General features: G+C 42.6%; 1 protein-coding gene across 22 annotated transcripts in view; it reads right to left on the bottom strand.

Moving 5' to 3' along the window:
• USP45 (ubiquitin specific peptidase 45) overlaps positions 1–21,454 on the bottom strand; it is a 314,718-nt gene that overhangs the window by 147,084 nt on the left and 146,180 nt on the right. For 16 of the 22 annotated variants that reach the window (XR_004538802.1, XR_004538801.1, XR_004538800.1 and 13 more), the window contains one exon: positions 15,103–15,250. The exons of 4 other annotated variants lie outside the window; for them this stretch is intronic. Coding sequence is in view for 11 of the 18 variants with exons in the window: in XM_033938032.1 (XP_033793923.1) it covers positions 15,103–15,250 (148 nt within the window). In the remaining 7 variants the exon portion in view is untranslated. The remainder of the gene's footprint in view (positions 1–15,102; positions 15,251–21,454) is intronic. 2 more of the 22 variants (XR_004538805.1, XM_033938034.1) reach the window with 1 other exon arrangement.

Here is a 21,454-nt window from a genome sequence, read left to right as displayed (position 1 = left end):
GCATATAGAATGCAAGATGACTACCACATTCTTTAGCTCCTAATTTTTCTATACTGAGCTCAGGATTGGCTTAAAAAAGAAGATATACTGTACTATAGAAAGTTGATGGAAGCAATTCTGGCAGAGAACATAGAGCCTTGACAAATTTTCTTTTTTGCTTTATAGGTGGATTATTCAGAGTCTGTCCACGTTAGCTTTTCCTATAGCTGACTTAATTATAGTTGAGCTATGATATACAGTTGACTTCACCTAAGTGCACGTCGGTTAAGCACACGCTTTGGTTATCCGTACCCTACCACCAGGGTCCTGTTGTTTTTTTACATTAAAGTCAATGGACGTAAACTCCGTATATTTGCAATTCGGATAAGCACACAATCCGCTTATGTGTCATAGGTCCAACCTCTATTCTTTCACATTATGTTCACTCTGGCTAAATGCAATCACGTTCTGACTGGGAATGGCTAGGCTTCACACAGCAGCTTAAGTGCTGGGACAGCTGGGAAAATGAGTGCTCCGCTTCCATTCAAGCTGTAGGGCACAGCTTTCCTGTACTTTAAGCTCCAGCAGCCCATGCACCACATTTAAACTGAGCCGGCTTAGCTACAGCCTCCCCCTACCCAACCCCCCACTCTGTTTAAGTGCATGTGGCGACCCGGTCCGAGGGGCGTGCACTTAAGCGGAGTCGACTGTAATTGAATTTTTATTGAATCCAGGCATAGGTTGTACTTTATATTTGAGGCCTAACTTTAAGGGACAGGCAGTGTCTGTACACTGGAACTGCTACTATATCCTTGGGAGATTCCAGAAACCTTAGCAAACTGGAGATGTCTGATCTTGACTTAGCTGTAGAGGAAAAAGCACTTTTTTGTCCATCTATGTATCAACTCATCACGGTGTATTTCTTGGAAGGGTAAAGATGGTAGGTCCTCTGCTTCACAGAAAGAGTTATATGCCTGACAATGTAGCACTGCATTACCTTCTAGAACAGTCCGGGACTAAATAGGCAGAGGCTAGCAATGATCCCCTTACAGCTCAGAATCTGATAGGAATAAAAGTGAAACTATTGGAGTAATCTGGATAGAATGAAACATCTGGGATGCAGCTTGGGAAAGAGCTTATCAGTGACTCTTGGCATATCTTTGCAATAGCCTTTTATAAAACCACTGGACATTTTTGCAAAAAGGGAATGTGGCCGTTCAGGCAGAGGAAATAATAAAAACAGGGCAGCTAACCTACCAATGTGACCAAGAGTGGCATTGAAATTAATAGCTTTTTACTGGAATTGGCACAGAGGAGAGCTCTTTGAACTATACCTTTTAGAGAACATGTGTCAAACTGCAATCCTGAAAGACCATAAGTCAATCTGATTTTCAAGATAGCCTAATGAATATTTTAAAATATGCCTGCATATCAAAGAGGCAATGCATACAAATTTCTCATCTATATTCATTAGGGATATCCTACAGACATGATTGGTTTGGGTTCCTTTAATAACTATATGCTTTTGGATGAGGTGTATGCACCTGCTTTAAAAAAGTTAATGGACTCTCCCATTTTCATAACTGTGTAAGGAGACGCAAGCAACATCCAATGATGAAGATCTGCTAGATTGCATAGAGTCAGTTCACTTGGGAGCTGACATTGTCATCTTAGGTTGAATGAGATGCTTCTCAGTCTCACAATGTTTGCAGAGGTGGAAAAATGATGCTTCTCGATTCTCAGGAACATCTACTCACATTCTAAGAATGTCTTGCTTCGGAGTGGGTCTCAGGCTGATCTCACAAGCATTGCTGTCCATCTTTCTTTTGTCAGAGTTAGGGTAGGTACAGAATCCTCATTTATTATTTTCAACATAGAGCTATGGCACAAATAAAACTAAGTCCCAATTATTTTTTTTAATTAAAGATTACCAAAAATAGAAAGGCAGACAGACAAATAGATAGCATTAGAAAAATTGAAGAGAATATCTTCAGAAAAAAACTTGTATTCACATTCATTTGACAGATAGGGAAATAAAACTTAAGAAAGATGGCAAGGATGGCTGAGTAGAGGGAGGGCCATCTGGGAACTGTCCTTCCAAGTGTCACTGGATGTTCTTGTCCCCATTTGTGTGGCTAATTACATCCTGCTTGTCAACATCTCTCTGCATTACAGTCTACTCAAAATTCAGTTATTATAGTTTGTTGACAACCGTCTAACCCCTCTTCAAACTCCTACACTGGTTCTCCATCTACTTCCAAATAGAGTTGAAGCTATTACAAGTGCCTTCAGTCTTCAGCTCCTCATTATCTCTCCTCTCTGATCTTTGGGCAAGATGTGCTTATCTGTTGCTGCACCATTTACCTGGAATAGCTTCTCAGAGCTGGTACATCAGGCTCCCACTCCTGCTATAAATACACCTTTTGGAGACGACTTCTGACATTAATAAGCCTTTGCACCTCCTGATGGCATCCTCACAAATTGTAACCATGTTTACTATAATACATATGTATACTGAAACTTCTTGCCCGAGTCTTTGTAAAAGAGCATAATTCTCCTAGGATGACTTGTATCTTCACCTGTATGTTGAACAGCTGGAACAATAGTGAGCATTATGTATACGTAACACACTTTGAATTAACACCAAGATTATGTAACAAGCAAATTAAGAAAAAAATATCTACACAGTTATACCCAGATATCTACACTAATAAGAGGAGCTTTGTCAGCTTCCCTTGCTTTTGTTTCACTTAGCTAAAATTCTGATTGAACTGTTTTGTTTAAGGCTGCTTATGAAAATCTGTATTGGAGCTGAAAACACTTGTGCTGCCTCTCTCACAGGCAAAGAAAGCTTCTGTTTGTTCTATAGTTCATCATCAGACTTGGTATATAGTATTGCTTCTTGTGTTTAATCATGTGATTTTACCTACCCCCTGTCCCTACCCAATTTAAAGCCACAAATACATTAAAGGGATAATCCATAGGCAATTCACAAATTAAGTACCCAAATGACTTTAAAGCCATAATTAATCTCCTTTGTTGGGATTAGTGTGTTGAACCGTTTATTTAGGTCAAACAAAACAGGGTCTTTGAATGGTCAGGCCTCAGGGTACAATGGCAGCCGACATTAATCAGTTTGTAGCAGGGTCCAACCCAATTGTCCCTTTGTCAAAGAGCCACCCTTTCGTAAACAGGAAGGATAGTTGGATTTTTAACTCGGATAGCTATGAAACTCAAAATACTCCCACCCCCTTCCCATTAACACATACAAAAAAATGCATTTGCAGAAATATTTGGATCAGTAGGGCCTAGTTCATGGGATGGAAAGGCAAAAGGAAAACTTTTAGAGGATCAAGCTAAAAAATACTGAAGGAACTCTACATCTACTTTTGAGAGAGAGAGAGAAAAAAAAACCCCTTCCATATATATACATTTATAAAAATACAGAGGACCCAATATTTAAAGCAAGTTAAGCGAATTATGTATATGCCAGCTGTCAATAAATGCATATCTGGATATTTTCAGCCCTACTCCAGATAAATCTGGACCATTTAACTGGCTAAACTGACAGACTTTATCCAGAAAATAATGGTTCAGGTTTAGGGTGACAAAGGGTCAGGGCAGGGTCAGAGACAGAGCCAGTCAAATTATTTGTTTAATGTAGGCATTGCAAACATAGGAAGGAGCACAGGGGGAGTTTGCTTTATGTTATGATACAGGATGATTATCGTTGTATTCAACTATAGGGTGTCCTGTGTTGGTTATGCATAAGGTGACCATACGTCCCGTTGTTGGATCCCCTGTCCCATTGTCCCTACACACAACTTCAGGACGCCAAAATGTCCCGTTTTCAGGGACAGCGTCCTGAAGCTGTACGCGGGGATAACGGGACAGGCGATCGCTTCCCCTCCCTCCCTGCTGCGCCGAAGCTAGCCTCCCTCCAGCGCCAAATTCAACACCCCACCCCCCATGGTCCACCGCTGCTTACCAGCCTCCTTCCAGCGCTGATTCAAAAACTCCCCCCACGGTCCGCTACTGCTGCAGCTTGCCGCCCAGAAGCCTTCTTCCCAACGTCAATTCTAATGTCAGAGAGGAAGTTCCGGGCCAGCCAGGCAGCGTTTGGCTGGCCCAGAACTTCCTCTTGACATCAGAATTGACATCGGGGGAAGCGGAGAGAAGACTTGTAGGCCTGGCGCTTGTGCAGTGCAGTCACTGCATGCGCCTTGATGTTGCTGGGTCAGGGAAGCAGAGTGCGTGGGGACAGGGGAAGAAGGGTGGCTTGGCTTGTCGGGGGCAGGGGAAGCAGGCTGTGTCAGGGAAGCAGGGTGACATGGCTTGTCGGGGGACAGGGGAAGCAGGCTTTGTCGGGGAAGCAGGGTGGCAGAAAGAAAGAGAAAAAAAATTAAAGAGAGGATGCACAATCAGAAGGAAGTGCAACCAGAGTCATGAAATCACCAGATAAAGGTAGGAAAAATGATTTTATTTTAAATTTAGTGATCAAAATGTGTCACTTTTGAGAATTTATATCTGCTGTCTATATTTTGCACTATATTTAATGGGATCGGGTGGGGGGAAGGGAGGAATGGATCCGCGGTTCCTGTCCCATTTTGAGGAGTGTGTAGTGCAGTGGTTAAAGCTATAGCCTCAGCACCCTGAGGGTTGTGGGTTCAAACCCACGCTACTCCTTGTGACCCTGGGCAAGTCACTTAATCCCCCCATTGCCTCAGGTACATTAGATAGATTGTGAGTCCGCCGGGACAGACAGGGAAAAATGCTTGAGTACATGAATAAATTCATGTAAACCGTTCTGAGCTCCCTTGGGAGAACGGTATAGAAAATTGAATAAATAAATAAATAATAATAATAATAAATGGTCACGTTATTTATGCAGGCCAGTAAATGGTGAATTTTATAATTAGGAGGGAAGATATGTGGAGAAGTAGGAGGAGGGTGGTTTATGGGATAATAGAAAAGTAGATGACTAATATCGATGCATTGTTATGATACCTGCATGGTTTTTAAAATCTTACATGGTATCTTTGATTTGTTGGTCCCTCTAGCTTTAATTTCTTCGAGATCCACAAGTTGCAGAACTATCCATGTATTTAAACTTTATTTTCCCATTGTAAAAGGTGCCAGATCTTCCCCTATTTATTAAAAGCAATTTGGAACGACCTACCTTCTCAAATAAGATCCTGTCTATCCTTGCAAGTTTTTTGAAAAATTCTGAAAACTACTGTTTCAGCGTTTTCTAGCAGATAAGTTTCCATGAGGTCAATTCTCTCTATTAACTACAACTATTGTTAACCGAGTCAAACCTTGTTTCTCGGGATGACTCGGTATATAAGTCCAAGATTTAATTTAGTTTAGATACTGTTGTGTTGTCATGTTGTTATAGTCATCAATAAAAATGGTTTTTACATTAATGCAGGCATGCCACATAGCAGACATATAATTTGGGGGCAATTCTATAACTGGGTGCTAGAAATGAAGTGACAGATTTAAACATGCTGATCACTGTTCTATAAAATCACAATCATTAAATCTTTTTTATTGATACTAGCATGTCTGCAGAAATGCGCCTACACTCGTACACTTAAGCTCTATAATAGTGGGCGTAAATGTGTGCATACAAATGCAGCACTTTAGCGTGTAACTTATAGTATGGTTATGTCTTTCTTTTATTTGATAGAGCAGCTTCTAAACTAAGTTGGGGGGAGGGGGGAAGCCGACAGTCGCCCAGGAGCAGATGGTTCAGTGTGGAGTATCCTTGAAGAATCAGAACATTTAGGGAGTCCCAACTGAGAGGTTTCAAAAACGGTGAAAGAAAGCCAAGAGTGCTTAAAAGGGAAGCAGAGTAAAGATGTCCCGCTATCTCTGTCATATTCTCAGCAGCCTGTAGATACAAGTAAAAAACACAGTTTAACGTGTCTGTATACAAATGCTAGAAGTCTAAAAAATAAAGTAGGAGAGCTAAGAATATATAGCCCTGGATAATGAGGTAGATATAATAAGCATCTAAGAGATCTGGTGGAAGGAGGACCATCAATGGGATACAGTGTTACTTGGCTACAAATGATATCACAAAGATAAGAGTAGATCAAATTGGAGGGGGAGGTTACACTATTTGTTAAAGAGGGAACGGAATCAAACAAAATAAATATTCTGCATGAATCTATATGGATAGAAATTCCATGTGTGAACGGAAGGACTATAAAGGTAGGGTTATACTACCGTCGGGACAGAATGAGCAGACAGATGATGAAATGTTTTCAGAGATTTGGAAAGCTGGCAAATTGGACAACAGTATTATAATGGGTGATTTCAACTACCCTAATGTTGACTAGATAAATGTTACATTGGGGAGTGCTAAGGAGATAAAATTCCTAGACATCATAAATGATTGCTTCTTGGAGCAACTGGTCTAGGAACCGACAAGATGGGGGTGATATTTTAGATTTGGTCCTTAACAGAATGCAGGACATAGTATGGGAGGTAACTGTGTTGGGTCTGCTGGGAAACAGTGATCACAACATGATCAAATTTGAGCTGATAACTGGAGTGACATCACTAAAGAAATAGGATAGGCAGTCTATAAATTTTAGAACTAAATAAAATACTGTAGAAAAGTTAATTTTCACAAGGGCGACTATGATAAGATGAGGAAAATGGTTAAAAAGAAGCTAAAAGGGTCTGTGGCAAAGGTTAGAAGTGTAAACCAGGCTTGGATGTTGTTTAAAAATACCATCGTGGAAGCCTAGACCAGATGTATTCCACGGATTAAAAAAAAAGGTGGAAACAAAACGAGAGCCGGCGTGGTTAAAATGTTAAGTGAAAGAGGCTATTACACTTCTCCCTCCGTATCCATAGGGGTTAGGGGCAGAGCAGGCCCGCAAATATTAAAAAACCATGAATAATATTCGGGCTGGTTCTGCCCCTAACTCCCCGGCTATTTTAAGCCCTGTAAGCATCCCCCTTAAGCCTTACCTGCTGGTCTAGTGAGTTTTCGGCGCAGGAGCGATCTTCCCACGCTCCTGCCCCGTGCAGATCACTCATAGGAAATGGCTGCCTTGAGCTCCCGTAGTCTCTTGAGACTATGACATGAGTTCAAGGCAGCCGTTTCCTATGAGCGATGTGCACTGGGCAGGAGCGTGGGAAAATTGCTCCTGCCCCGAAAACCCGCTAGACCACCAGGTAAGGCTTAAAATAGCCTGAAAAATTAAAATGTTTTTTAAATTTGCGAATAACCGAATCCGCGGATGCTGAAACTGCGGATTCGGAGGGGGAAGTGTACAACCAAAAAAAATCCTTTAAAAATGGAAAACGGATGCCAATGAAGAAAATAAGAGACATAAGCACTGACAAGTCAGATGTAAAACATTGATAAAGAAAGCTAAACAAGAATATGAAGAACAACTTGCCAAAGAGGCAAAAACTCACAGTAACAATTTTTTAAGGTACATCAAAAGCAGAAAACCTGTAAGTGAATCTGTGGGACCTTTGGATGATCATGGAGTAAAAGGTGCATTCAGGGAGGTTAAGGCCATAGTGGAGAGACTGAATGAATTCTTTGTGTCGGTCTTTACCGAAGATGTAAGAAACCTTCCTGAACCGGAAATGGTTTTCAAGGGTGATGAGGCGGAGGAATTGAAAGAAATTTCTGTGAACCTGGATGACGTACTAAGTCAAATCGACAAGTTAAAGAGTGATAAATCACCTGGACTGGATGGTATACATCCCAGCTCAAACATGAAATTACTTACCTGTTGTTAGTGGTCTGTAACCTGTCGCTAAAATCATCTGTAGTACCTGAAGATTGGAGGGTGGCCAATGTTACATCGATTTTTTTTTAAAGGGTTCCAGGGAGATCTAGGGAATTAGACTGGTAAGCCTGACCTCAGTGCCAGGCAAAAGAGTGGAAACAATTATAAAAAATAAAAATGTGGAACATGTAGACTAACATGATTTAATGAGACAGCTTGGGTTCAGCTGAGGGAGGTCTTGCCTTTCTAATCTGCTTGACTTCTTTGAAGGTGTGAATAAACATGTGGATTAAGGCGAGCCAGTAGATGTAGCTTTTGATAAAGTTCCTCATGAGAAGCTCCTGAGAAAATTAAAGAGTCATGGGATAGGAGGCAATGTTCAGTTGTAGATTAAGAATTGGTTATTGGACAGATAACGAAGGGTAGGGTTAAATGGCCATTTTTCTCAATGAAGGAGGTGTGCTGCAGGGATCTGTACTGGGACTGGGGTTATTTAACTTATTTATAAATGATCTGGAAATTGGAACTATAATCGAGGTAATTAAATTTGCAGATGACACTAAACTGTTCATGCAAACTGTGCATGAAGACTGTGAAAAACTGCAGGAAGAACTTAGGAAATTGGAAGACTGGGCATCCAAATGGCAGATGAAATTTAATGTGGGCAAATGCAAAGTGATGCTCATTAGGAAGAATAATCCAAATCATAGTTACCGGATGTTAGGGTCCACCTTAGGGTTAGCACTCAAGAAAAAGATCTGGGTGTCATTGTGGACAATATGCTGAAACCTTCCACCCGATGTGCGGCAGCGGCCCAGAAAGAAAACAAGATGCTTGGAATTATTAGAAAAGGGATGGTAAACAAGACTAAGAATGTTATAATGCCTCTGTATCGCTTAATGATTCAACCTCACCTTGAGTAGAAACATAGAAACATAGAAAGATGACGGCAGAAAAGGGCCACAGCCCATCAAGTCTGCCCACTCTATTGACCCACCCCATTAAGTCTGAATGCTAATGACCTAGTTCCTTAACTCGACCCTCGTAGGGATCCCACGTGGATGTCCCATTTATTCTTAAAGTCGAGCACGCTGGTGGCCTTGATCACCTGCACCGGAAGTCTGTTCCAGTGATCTACCACCCTTTCTGTGAAGAAATACTTCCTGGTATCACCACTAAATTTCCCTCCTCTGAGTTTGAGCGGGTGCCCCCTTGTGACCGAGGGTCCCTTGGGAAAGAATATATCGTTTTCCACCTCGACATGACCCGTGACGTACTTAAATGTCTCAATCATGTCACCCCTTTCCCTGCGCTCCTCTAGGGTATAGAGCTGCAGTTTGCCCAGTCTTTCTTCGTATGAGAGACCCTTGAGCCTCGAGACCATCCTAGTGGCCATCCTCTGGACCGACTCAGCTCGAAGCACATCTTTCCGGTAATGTGGCCTCCAGAATTGCACACAGTATTCCAGATGGGGTCTCACCATGGTTCTGTAGAGTGGCATTATGACTTCAGGTTTTCGGCTGACGAAGCTTCTATTGATACATCCCATCATTTGCCTTGCCTTTGATGAGGCCTTCTCTACTTGTTTGGCAGCCTTCATGTCTGCACTGATGATTACCCCCAAGTCCCGTTCCTCTGAAGTTCTAGCTAGCGTTTCTCCATTCAAGGAGTATGTTCTGCATGGATTTCCTCTGCCGAGATGCATGACCTTACATTTTTTAGCATTGAAGCCTAGCTGCCACGTCGAGGACCAGTTTTCTAACGTGATCAGATCTTGTGTCATACTATCCTGGAGGTTGCTTTCACTTACTATGTTACACAGTTTGGCATCGTCGGCGAACAGTGCTACTTTACCCTGAAGCCCCCGGGTCAAGTCCCCTATGAATATGTTGAAAAGGGATGGTCCCAGGACTGAGCCCTGCGGCACTCCACTAGTCACCTCCGATGTCTCAGAGAGGGTGCCGTTGACCACCACCCTCTGAAGTCTTCCACTCAGCCAATCACTGACCCATGCAATTAGTTTCTCACCCAAACCCATCGATTTCATCTTGTTTAATAGTCTACGGTGTGGGACACTGTCGAAAGCTTTACTGAAATTCAAGTACACTATGTCCAGAGACTCTCCCAAGTCTAGCTTTCCTGTCACCCAATCGAAGAAGCTTATAAGATTGGATTGGCATGACCTGCCTCTGGTGAATCCATGTTGACAGGGATCCCTTAGATTCCCTTCATCCATTATCGTGTCTAATTTACCTTTAAGTAGAGTTTCCATGAGTTTACACACTATTGATGTGAGACTCACTGGTCTGTAATTCGCAGCCTCTGCTCTGCAACCCTTTTTGTGCAGAGGAACGACGTTAGCTGTTTTCCAGTCCAGGGGGACTCTCCCCGTACTTAGGGAGAGATTGAAGAGCATGGCTAACGGTTCCGCCAGAACATCGCACAGCTCTCTGAGCACTCTTGGGTGCAAATTGTCCGGTCCCATGGCTTTGTTCACCTTGAGTCTTGAAAGTTCTCTGTAAACATCAGCTGGTGTGAACTCAAAATTCAGAAATGGGTCTTCCTTGCTTTCCTTTGCTTCCAGCCGTGGCCCGTGCCCTGGCGCCTCGCAGGTAAAGACTGAACAGAAGTAATCGTTCAGTAGTTTGGCTTTTTCAGAATCTGTTTCCACATAATTCCCGTCTGGCGTTCTAAGGCGTACTATCCCGTCTGCGTTCTTTTTCCTGTCGCTAATGTACCTGAAGAAGGATTTGTCCCCTTTTTTAATGTTCTTCGCTAGAGTTTCTTCCATTCGAAGTTTGGCCTCCCTGACTGCTGTTTCGACCGCTGCAGACTTTGTCCTGTATTCAATGTTTGCTTCTTTTTCCCCCGTGCGTTTGTACAAGAGAAACGCTCTTTTCTTATCCTTGACGAGGTACGAGACCTCATCAGTGAACCATTGGGTTTCTTTTTTCTTTGTTGTTTAGTTACTGATTTTATGTAGCGGATAGTTGCCTCATGAAGGGTCGATTTCAAGGTTGACCACATAACCTCCACATTATCCGTTACTTCTTGAACCTGAAGCGTCTGATGGACGAAGTCTCCCATGCGTGTGAAGTCAGTGCCCCGGAAATTGAGTACCCTTGTTTTTGTTTGTGATCTAGGGAAGCCTTTCCTAAGGTTGAACCATACCATGTTATGGTCACTGGTGGCTAGCGGTTCTCCCACCGAGATCTCTGAGACGCTTTCCCGGTTCGTAAGTACCAGGTCCAGGATGGCCTGGGACCTAGTGGGCTCTAATACCAATTGTTTGAGCTGTACTCCCTTCATGGACGTTAATATCCTCCTGCTATCATAAGTAGTCGCTGAGAGTGTGTTCCAATCTACATCAGGCATGTTAAAGTCTCCCAACAGAACAACGTCTCCCCGTAAGGTGATATTCTCAATGTCTTCAATTAATTCAATGTCCTTGTGCTCCGATTGTCTTGGAGGTCTGTACACCACACCAAGATACAGGCATTTTTCTCCGCCTCTGGCCAGGTTTACCCAGATGGATTCCCCAGTATACTTGATATCCGTGATTCTGGTTGTCTTGATGTTTTCTTTGATGTAAAGAGCTACCCCTCCTCCTAACTTACCCTCTCTGTCTTGGCGAAGCAGGTTGTATCCTGGTATAGTTATATCCCAACCATGAGAGTCTGTGAACCATGTTTCTGAAATTGCTACTACGTCTAGGTCTGCATTAACTATTTCTGTTTCCAGTTCTAGAAATTTATTCCCTAGGCTGTGTGCGTTAACATACATAGCTCTCCACTCTTTTTGTTTACTAAGCTCATGCAGAGAGCCACCCATTTGAGTTAAAGTGTCTCCTAGCAATTCTTTTGCAGTAAGGGTACTTACCTTAGACTTAGAAGCGGAGTTTTGGTTCGCCACATCAGGATTGTTACTTACTGCTCTGGTGTAAAAGTGGGTACCCACCCCCGACTTACCTAGTTTAAAGCCTTACCTAGTTTAAAGCCTAAAGTATTGCGTTCAGTTCTGGTCTCATGTCAAAAAAGATATAGCGGCACTAGAAAGGGTTCAAAGAAGAACGACCAAGATGATAAAGGGGATGGAACTCCTCTCGTATGAGGAAAGACTAAAGAGATTAGGGCTCTTCAGCTTGGAAAAGAGATGGCTGAAGGGAAATATGACTGAAATCTACAAAATCTGAGTAGTGTAGAATGGATACAAGTGGATCAAGTTTTTATTGCATCAAGATTTACAAAGACTAGGGGACACTCGAAGTTATAGAGTAATACTTTTAAAACCAATAGGAGGAAATTTTTTTTCATTCAAGAGAATAGTTAAGCTCTGGAATGTATTGCCAGAGGATGTGGTAAGAACGGTTAATGTATCTGGTTTACAAAAAGGTTTGGACAAGTTCCTGGAGGAAAAGTCCATAAACTGCTGTTGAGACAGACATGGGAGAAGCACTGCTTGCCCTGGATCGATAGTATGGAAATGCTACTACTATTTGGGTTTTTGCCAGGTACTTGTGACTTGGATTGGCTTCTGTGAAGACGGGATACTGGGCTAGATGGACCATTGGTTTGATCCAGTAAAGCTATTCTTATGTTCTTATACTACTGTTCCTCTGCAGATATCAAAGTGGTTTACACTACACTGACTAGTAAGCAGGTACTTCTTCTGTAAATAACACACACAAATGAACCACTCATGTACTTTCCCTTTGCATGCTGCCTTACATTTGCATGTTGAAGTTACAGAATTCCACTTACAGCCCAACTAAACTAAACCTTAAGTTTCTATACCGCATCATCTCCACAGAAGTGGAGCTTGGCACGGCACTAGTACTTACAGGTACAACTTGTTACAGTGCACGTATGTATTATATAACTATGCATGCATTTGTCATGCAAATATAGGTGCAAAGTTCAAGTTTATTAAAAAAAATTTATACTGCTTAATCAAATTTCTAGGTGGTGTACAGAAATAAAAAGTATCTTAAAAACAAGTAAAAGTTAAATTACTAAACAGAACCAGGTTAGGTTAGTAAACATATATACTAACTACACAGAATTAGGAAAGAAGGGCAAGAACTATAATCTTTGAGAAAAAGAGCACAATTAGGGGAAAAACAATAGGTAAGGAAAGCTATAAAACTTGTTTTAGTCCAAGGACAGTTGTTATCCAAAAGCATCTTGGGACAAGAATGTTTTAAATTTTGCTTTAAATTGCTTTAGCACGGATTCGATTCGTAAATGATTAGGCAGCGAATTCCAGAGAGAAGGTGCAGTGACAGCAAAATTGTTGGATCTCAGCGTGTTGATTAATTTTAATGATGGTACGACAAGGAGATTCTGTTATAGAATGAAGGGGTAAAATGGATAGCTGCAAGAGCAGTCTCCATCTATACGTATATCTTGCAGTGCCCTTAAACGTACAGCACTACTGAATATATGTACAGTGTTCCCCCATGAATTCACGGTTCGTGAATCGCGGACTCAGTCTTTCGCAGTATTTTCCGACCGCCTCTTCCTGGTACTAAAGTCAGGCTACACCAGGGATCTCAAAGTCCCTCCTTGAGGGCCACAATCCAGTCGGGTTTTCAGGATTTCCCCAATGAATATGCATTGAAAGCAGTGCATGCACATAGATCTCATTAGGGAAATTCTGAAAACCCGACTGGATTGCGGCCCTCAAGGAGGGACTTTGAGATCCCTGGGCTACACCAATCAGGAGCTGCTTTGACATGCCAGATAGCGTGTCAAAGCAGCTCCTGATTGGTGTAGCCTGGTAGCCTGACTTTAATACCAGGAAAAGGCGGTCGGAAAATACTAAGCATGATCCCGCACCCAATTTTCAGCACCCGCCGGCACCCCAGCTGCCCTCTCCTGCCTTTGATCTGCTACTAAACTGCATTTGCAGTTTTTTGAAATTCATGGGTGTTCCTGGAATGGAACCCCCGCGAATCAGACCCATATAGCTTCAAAGTTTTAAATCAAAATGCATTTACGAGGAAATAAATCTGTATACAAATTTAATGCTAACTAATCCACAATTAATACCAACATCTAACAACTATACCTACATTTGTCCCATTTGATAGTGGTGGGTCACCTCATTCATGCTTTTCCTGCATTAACCCTCTTATACTAAAAGATAACTGTAAAGCTTTACAACAAGGTCAATCAAAGTTGCCAAAATAAAATAGGGTACTTTTTTGGCTGGTTTGAATCACTAACCTTTGCTATGCACGAACACAAAACCATGGCTTTTCAGCTGGGATTTCAATTTCAGGTAATCAAGACTTTTTATATTAAAAAGTAAACCAAGCAACTTAAAAAATTGAACAAAAGAGGAAGGTTAGTAGCTGTAATGTTTTCTAAAGGGACCCTTGTGGCAGACATATTGCTGCGGGTCTTCTTTGGTCAGAAAACACATGGCACTGACACTCCACAACAAAGGCCCGGATCAGCAGCTGTGGCGTTCCCAGGACGGACAATGCTGTTACTGCCAGGGCACTGGCTGCATCTGACCGGCATAACTGTTGCTGCTCACACAGATGAATAGATTCACAGACCTGACATGTTAATTCTTTTACATCTTCTACAGCACAGAATAAGCAGAAACCCCCCCCACTTGTGTGTCTACTTGTAAGGTCCCCTATGGTGCAGCCTGGGGAAAGGGAGAGAATGAACATCAATACTAAAGTAAAACAAGGGTGTTTACTTGTGGTAAAAGGTGGAACCACAGGGTTTAGTGCATCAGTGCATAACCTCACAGATACATACACTACACCCGTATTTAACTGTATACAGATAGAATTCTTAAATAAAGAATACACTCCCAAAGACAGAAGATAGTGTGATAGAAACATTCACTTATTTGCAAACTCTAATAAAAGTAGTATTGCCACCCAAAAAAACTCATGATTAAGTCATAAGAAATTTGCATGGGAGGAGGAAATGCTTCCATGCAGAGAGCGGTGGAGGTCTGAAACAGTCTACTAGCACAGGGAGACCAAAACAATGGCAGATTTTAAACATACTGTACTTTGAACAGAGGGGACTGCAGCAAAGGCAAAGAGAAGATGTGATCAAATATCTGACTAGTTGAGTCAAAAGATCTTTATCGGCCAACAACTATAATAGCAGCAGCATCCTGTGGCAAAGGCAAGGCAAGACAGATCAGAAGGGCAAATTAGTAGAAGAACCTCCACTGCTGAGTTGAAGCATGAGTGGTGAGGAAGAGGCATGGAGGATGGCAGTTTGGAGGAGACTTTGGCTGGGATTCCAGTGCTGGGGAGAAGAGCATAAAATCAATACAGCTACACACAGTTTTGATGGGCATAAGAGAGAACATGAAAAGACAGTACCTTGGTTTCTTCTATTCTCATTGAGTCCAGCAAATAGTGGAGAAGCTCCTGACTGTCCTGCTGCTGGAAGGCTTTAAATCGAGGGGCTCTGTCAAACACAACAAGAGATCCAAGCCTGTAGCACGTTTCAAAAGTCTTCCTGTACAAGCTACGCACAAAGAATTTTCAGAGCTTAATGCCAGCTCTTCAGTGAAACCTATCACCACCAATTAAGAGCCTTTTCCCTCTTCCCAATGTAGTCAACCCAGGCTCAGGTCAATAGTATAGAACTTAAAGAAGGAACTATTATATTATTTGTATAAGCTTTACAGAGACATTATCATAACAGTTCCCTACTTTTTACAGTCTAATAAGACAGACCCAAAAGGCCTTTAGATTAAAACAGTGTGGCCAACTGCAACAAGTGAGGTGTTATGAGAGATCATCTAAGGTACCACAGCCTGTGGGCAAGGAAAGAAGGCCATGTGCAAGATGAATAAATTTTAAGTTTTAAAAATGTTTAGCATTTTGAATATGTAATGCATGTAATTTTGTAAACAGCATAGTTTTTATGCGGTATATACATTTTTAAACAAATAAAAACCACCTCAAGGTGGTCTGCTTTCAGGCTGCGCTTAAGGACAAGAGAGTTTGTGTTCAACAAGTCTGTGTTCAAATCCTACCTGTGTGTTTTGTGAGCCTGGCCAATTTACTTAACCCTCCATAATATGCCTCAAGCAGAAAATTAGATTATACAACCTCTGGGGAAAGGGAAATTCTTATACTATCTGAATGTAATTCATCTGAGCTACTACTGAAAAAGACATGAACTAAATATGAATCCCCTTAATGACTGTTTTCAGAAACTGAATTCAATATTTTTTCCTCACGTTACTCCCCAATTTTAAATGGAATTTACAAGATTTTAACAGAAAATTGATACCAAAAAAGTTACAGGTGTTAACTTTTTAATGGACTAACATGCACCATGTGTGATATATACTGTATATGCAATCTAGTGACCAGAAACACAAGCAGAAGCCTAGCACAAAACTCAATACTGATGCAGCTTAGACAGAGGAAGATTAGGTTCTTAGATAATCTTCTTTCTTATAGATGTGTCTAGTGGTCCTGAATGCTAGGGGTTTTGCATCTGAGCCAGTAAGTTGCTTGCAGAATGCTGTCAATCATCTTTTGAACTCCACCTCCTTCCCAGTGAACTGCTTCTGCCCCCTGTTTGTACAAAAGCAATCAAATAGCACTGTAATGACAGACTTAACTGGAAAGGGGGAAACAGGAAAAAAACCCCGACACTACAATTTTGTTCTGTTCTGTAACAAACATATCCATATCCATTAACATTATAACATTCAAGTAACTGATCAAAACAGATAGAAAAACTGTGTGCAACCAGCAATAATCTTATGTAAAGCTCATGTCCTGCTATCAAGCAGAGACTTAAACCAGACTATTCTTGAGTGTTTTCCTTTTTCATATGTATATCCTCTCAGTTCATCTAAGAGACAGATAATTCTCCAAATTCAGACTGATCTTAAGGCAGATGGCAGGCGAAGCCCCTTGACAGGGCAGAGCTTCAGGACCACTAGACACATCTACAAGAAAGAAGACTATCAAGGTAAGAACCTAATCTTTCTTTCTAGTGCAATGTGTCTAGTGGTCCTGAACATTAGGGACATATCAAGACAGTCTTCAGAGTCAAGGACAGGCCCGCTGAGCCTGCATTCAAAACAGAGGACCCAAAAGCAGCGCCCTTCCTGGCTGCTATGTCCACACTATAGAACCTAGTAAAGGTATGAGAGGTAGACCAAGTAGCTGCTCTACAGATTTCCTCGGGCAAAACCACCCAAGTCTCCACCCATGAGGTAGAGTGCACTTTCAATGCAATTGGTGGCTGCTACAGACAGCCCACATATGCGGAGTAAATAGCCATTATAATCCATCTGTAAATCAAGACTTTAGACACCAGTCACACTTTCTTGGCAAGACTGGTCAGAACAAAAAGATGATCTAATAAGCAAAACTCATTGGTAACTTCGAGGTACCGGAGAAGCAATTGCTTGACATCCAGCAAATGCAACACTTTATCCTTTTTCACCCATAGGGTGAAAAGCAAGCAAATGGACTTCCTGACTATTGTGGAAGGACAGACCCATGTGCAAAGAGATCCCTATATCTGTAATCTTAAGGAATGGTTCCCTGCAAGACACAGCCTGTAACTCAGAAACTCATCTCACTGACATAATCACCATCAAAAACACTATCTTCAATGTAAGATCCAGAAAGGAAGCTTCCTATAAGGGCTCATACAGAGCTCTACTGAGACCTTGTAATATGGTGTTAAGATTCCAGGAAGGTTAAGGGAGATGCACCAGAGGGCACAACTGAAGAGCTCATTTAATGAATCGGGTGACATCTGGGTGAGAGGCCAGAGAGTCTCTTTCCCCCTGAGCTTGGAAACAGGAAAGGCCTGCTATTTGCGCCTTCAATAAACCAACTGACAGACCCTTCTGAAGTCCCTCTTGCAAAAAGTCCAGGACTACCGAAATCAGAGCTCGTAATGGCACTACATCATCCACGCTGCTACCATCTGAAGGGACACGTCTTGTAGTTTTCCATAGAATGTTTTGAAGCTGTAAGAAAACCAGACCCTGTTTGTTTTTCCTTCTCTGAAAATAGTACAAGGACATTTATGTTTGATAAGATGTGTATCTTGTTGTGAAGTGACTTCAATTGTTTTCATAAAGCCGTATTTGCAAACAGCTTGAGATAGGAGGCTTTGCTGGCCAAGGCTCTTCTGACCTTTTGGACTCCAGTCTAGGGATAGAAAAATGCTGATTTCTTTAAAGTTTCATGTGACCTGTGTCCATATATGGTTTGTGTTTACGTCACATGCTGACACATGCTGACAACACTGATTCATGTAGAATGATATAAAAGAGATGTAAAGCTCACAATAAAATTGGACATGTTTTGGAAGATTATTTCTGGTCTTTAAGATATGTCCCCAGGTACCTGACTTCCAAATGACAGAGACAGTGAAAGTATGGGGCAGGAATTGGGACCTAATCCTTTTCACCATCAACGGCTTCTTAGCTTTAAGCAGAGTTGAAACAACCACATCTGAGTAACCCTTGCTTTTCAGGGCTGCCCACTCAAGAGCCAATGCCTTAAGCCCAAAGTGTTCCAGATGTTCAATAGGAACTGGTCCCTGAGTGAGAAGATTCACTTGGACCAGCAGTTTGAGGCTTTTGACTCTCTGGAGGGGCCAATCAGGCGTCACTAAGACTTCCAACCCCAGATGACTCACAATCCTACAGATGACTCGCCCTAGCATGGGCCTTGGGGGAAACACATACAAGAGCCCTTTTTCTGGCCACAAATGGACTAACGTGTCCAACCCTGTGCTTCTGGGCTTGTATCTTCTGCTGTAAAAGTGATCCGCTTTTGTGTTTACAGCCGAGGCCATCAGATTCATCTGTGGACACCCCCACCACCCATACCTGGGGAGACAGAGAGCCACTGAACCTCTGCCATGACCCCTGAAAGGACTTTTGCATTGCTTGACCTTGTGCATAAGAACGGAATCTTCAAGAGCCTCAAAAATTCCCACATCCCGTACCACAAGTCATCTGGAGTCTGCTGTCCAGTAAGGCTTTAGGGCGATGGTCCATAATGCTGGCCATCAGGTAATCCAGACTCTTGTCAAATAAAATCTGCCCTTGAAAGGGAAGTCTGCTCAGAATGGTTTTACAGGCTGAAATCTCCTGCCCACTGTCTGATCCAGAGCATTCAACGGGTGAAGACAACAAAGGCTGACACCTAGCTCATAACTCTGATATCATACGGCGTGCCTGCTATACAATCCACCCCAGATAGGAGCATCTGAGGATCTTCGTCGGTTTCTGAGGCTAGGACTCAAGAGAGATGAGTGTGGCAAACATATACCACCAAGCATCAAACTGCTACTTAAGGACCTCATCCACTTCATGGTCCTGATTATCTTTTAACATCACCCCTCTTTTGCTAGGCAAGGAGGCTCATTTGGTGACCTGTGCCACCAGTGAATCCACATTTGGTTGAACAAACAGTTGCTGGAAATCTGGAGCTATTTGGTAAATCTTGGCCATAGTCTTAGCCACACGCAGGGACCCTTCTGGTGACTCCCTGTAGTCTGTGACCAGCTTTGTGATATCCAGATGCAAGAGAAAGAACGCGGTTGGAGAAACCAAGCTGCTCATAATTGAGCACTGCGACAAGGAGTCTGTAGGGACTTCCAGCTTCAATTCCCGTAGCGAGGTAGAAATAATACCCCAAACGTGCAGAGGCTTTGAACAGCTAGTGTACTGTGGGGTCTTCCCCAGGGCAAGTACCGTTTCTTGACCACTTTTCTCATGCAGAGAACCATTCTCAGCCAGAGAAAACTACATCCTGGGACAATAGTGACACTACACGAAGCAACTATCCGCTACATAAAATCGGTAAATAAACAACAAAGAAAGAAGAAACCCCATTGGTTCACTGATGAGGTCTCACACCTAGTCAAGGACAAGAAAAGAGCATTTCTTTCATACAAACGCACCGGGGAGAAAGAAGCTAACATTGAATACAGGACAAAGTCTGCAGCGGTCAAAACAGCAGTCAGGGAGGCCAAACTTCGAGTGGAAGAAACTCTAGCAAAGAACATTAAGAAAGGGGACAAATCCTTCTTCAGGTATATTAGTGACAGGCAAAAGAACACAAACGGGATAGTACGCCTTAGAACAGCAGATGGGAATTATGTGGAAACAGATTCCGAAAAAGCCAAACTACTGAATGATTACTTCTGCTCAGTCTTTACCTGCGAGGCACCTGGACACGGGCCACAGCTGGAAGCAAAGCCAAGCAAGGAAGACCCATTTCAGAATTTTGAGTTCTCACCAGCTGATGTTTACAGCGAACTGTCAAGACTCAAGGTGAGCAAAGCCATGGGACCAGACAAATTGCACCCAAGAGTGCGCAGAGAGCTGTGCAATGTCCTGGCGGAACCGTTAGCCATGCTCTTCAATCTCTCCCTAAGTACGGGGAGAGTCCCCCTGGACTGGAAAACAGCTAACGTCGTTCCTCTGCACAAAAAGGGCTGCAGAGCGGAGGTTGCGAATTACAGACCAGTGAGTCTCACATCAAAAGTGTGTAAACTCATGGAAACACTACTTAAATGTAAATTAGACACAATTTTGGATGAGGGGAATCTAAGGGATCCTAGTCAACATGGATTCACTAGGGGTAGGTCATGCCAATCCAATCTTATCAGCTTCTTTGATTGGGTAACAGGAAAGCTAGACTCGGGAGAGTCTCTGGACATAGTGTACTTGGATTTCAGTAAGGCTTTTGACAGCGTCCCACACCGTAGACTATTAAACAAGATGAAATCGATGGGGTTAGGTGAGACACTAATTGCATGGGTCAATGATTGGCTGAGTGGAAGACGTCAGAGGGTGGTGGTCAACGGCACCCTCTCTGAGACATCGGAGGTGACCAGCGGAGTGCCACAGGGCTCGGTCCTGGGTCAACTCCTTTTTAACATATTCATAAGGAACTTGACCCGAGGGCTTCAGGGTAAAGTAACACTATTCGCTGATGACGCCAAACTATGTAATATAGTAAGTGAAAGCAATCTGCAGGATAGTATGACGCAGGATCTGCTTACGTTGGAAAACTGGTCCTCGACATGACAGCTGGGCTTCAACGCTAAGAAATGTAACGTTATGCATCTCGGCAGCAGAAATCCATGCAAACCTTACACCTTAAATGGAGAAACACTAGCTAGGACTTCGGAAGAAAGAGACTTGGGAGTAATCATCAGTGCAGACATGAAGGCCGCCAAACAAGTAGAGAAGGCCTCATCCAAAGCAAGGCAACTCATGGGATGTATCAATAGAAGCTTCGTTAGCCGCAAACCTGAAGTCATAATGCCACTGTACAGAACCATGGTGAGACCTCATCTGGAATACTGTGTGCAATTCTGGAGGCCACATTACTGTAAAGACGTGCTTAGAGTTGAGTCGGTTCAGCGGATGGCCACTAGGATGATCTCAGGGCTCAAGGGTCTCTCGTACGAAGAAAGACTAAACAAATTGCAGCTCTACACTCTAGAGGAATGCAGGGAAAGGGGGGACATGATTGAGACATTTAAATACATCACGGGACGTGTCGAGGTGGAAGAAGACATCTTCTTTCTCAAAGGGCCCTCGGTCACAAGGAGGCATCCGCTCAAACTCAGAGGAGGGAAATTTGATAGTGACGTAAGGAAGTATTTCTTCACAGAAAGGGCTGTAGATCACTGGAACAAGCTTCCAGTGCAGGTAATCAAGGT

Source organism: Geotrypetes seraphini, chromosome 3 (genome assembly GCF_902459505.1).
Source record: "Geotrypetes seraphini chromosome 3, aGeoSer1.1, whole genome shotgun sequence".
NCBI lineage: Eukaryota > Metazoa > Chordata > Amphibia > Gymnophiona > Dermophiidae > Geotrypetes > Geotrypetes seraphini.
The sequence above is the reverse complement of the archived record's forward strand: the minus strand, read 5'-3'. Positions and strand labels throughout refer to the sequence as shown.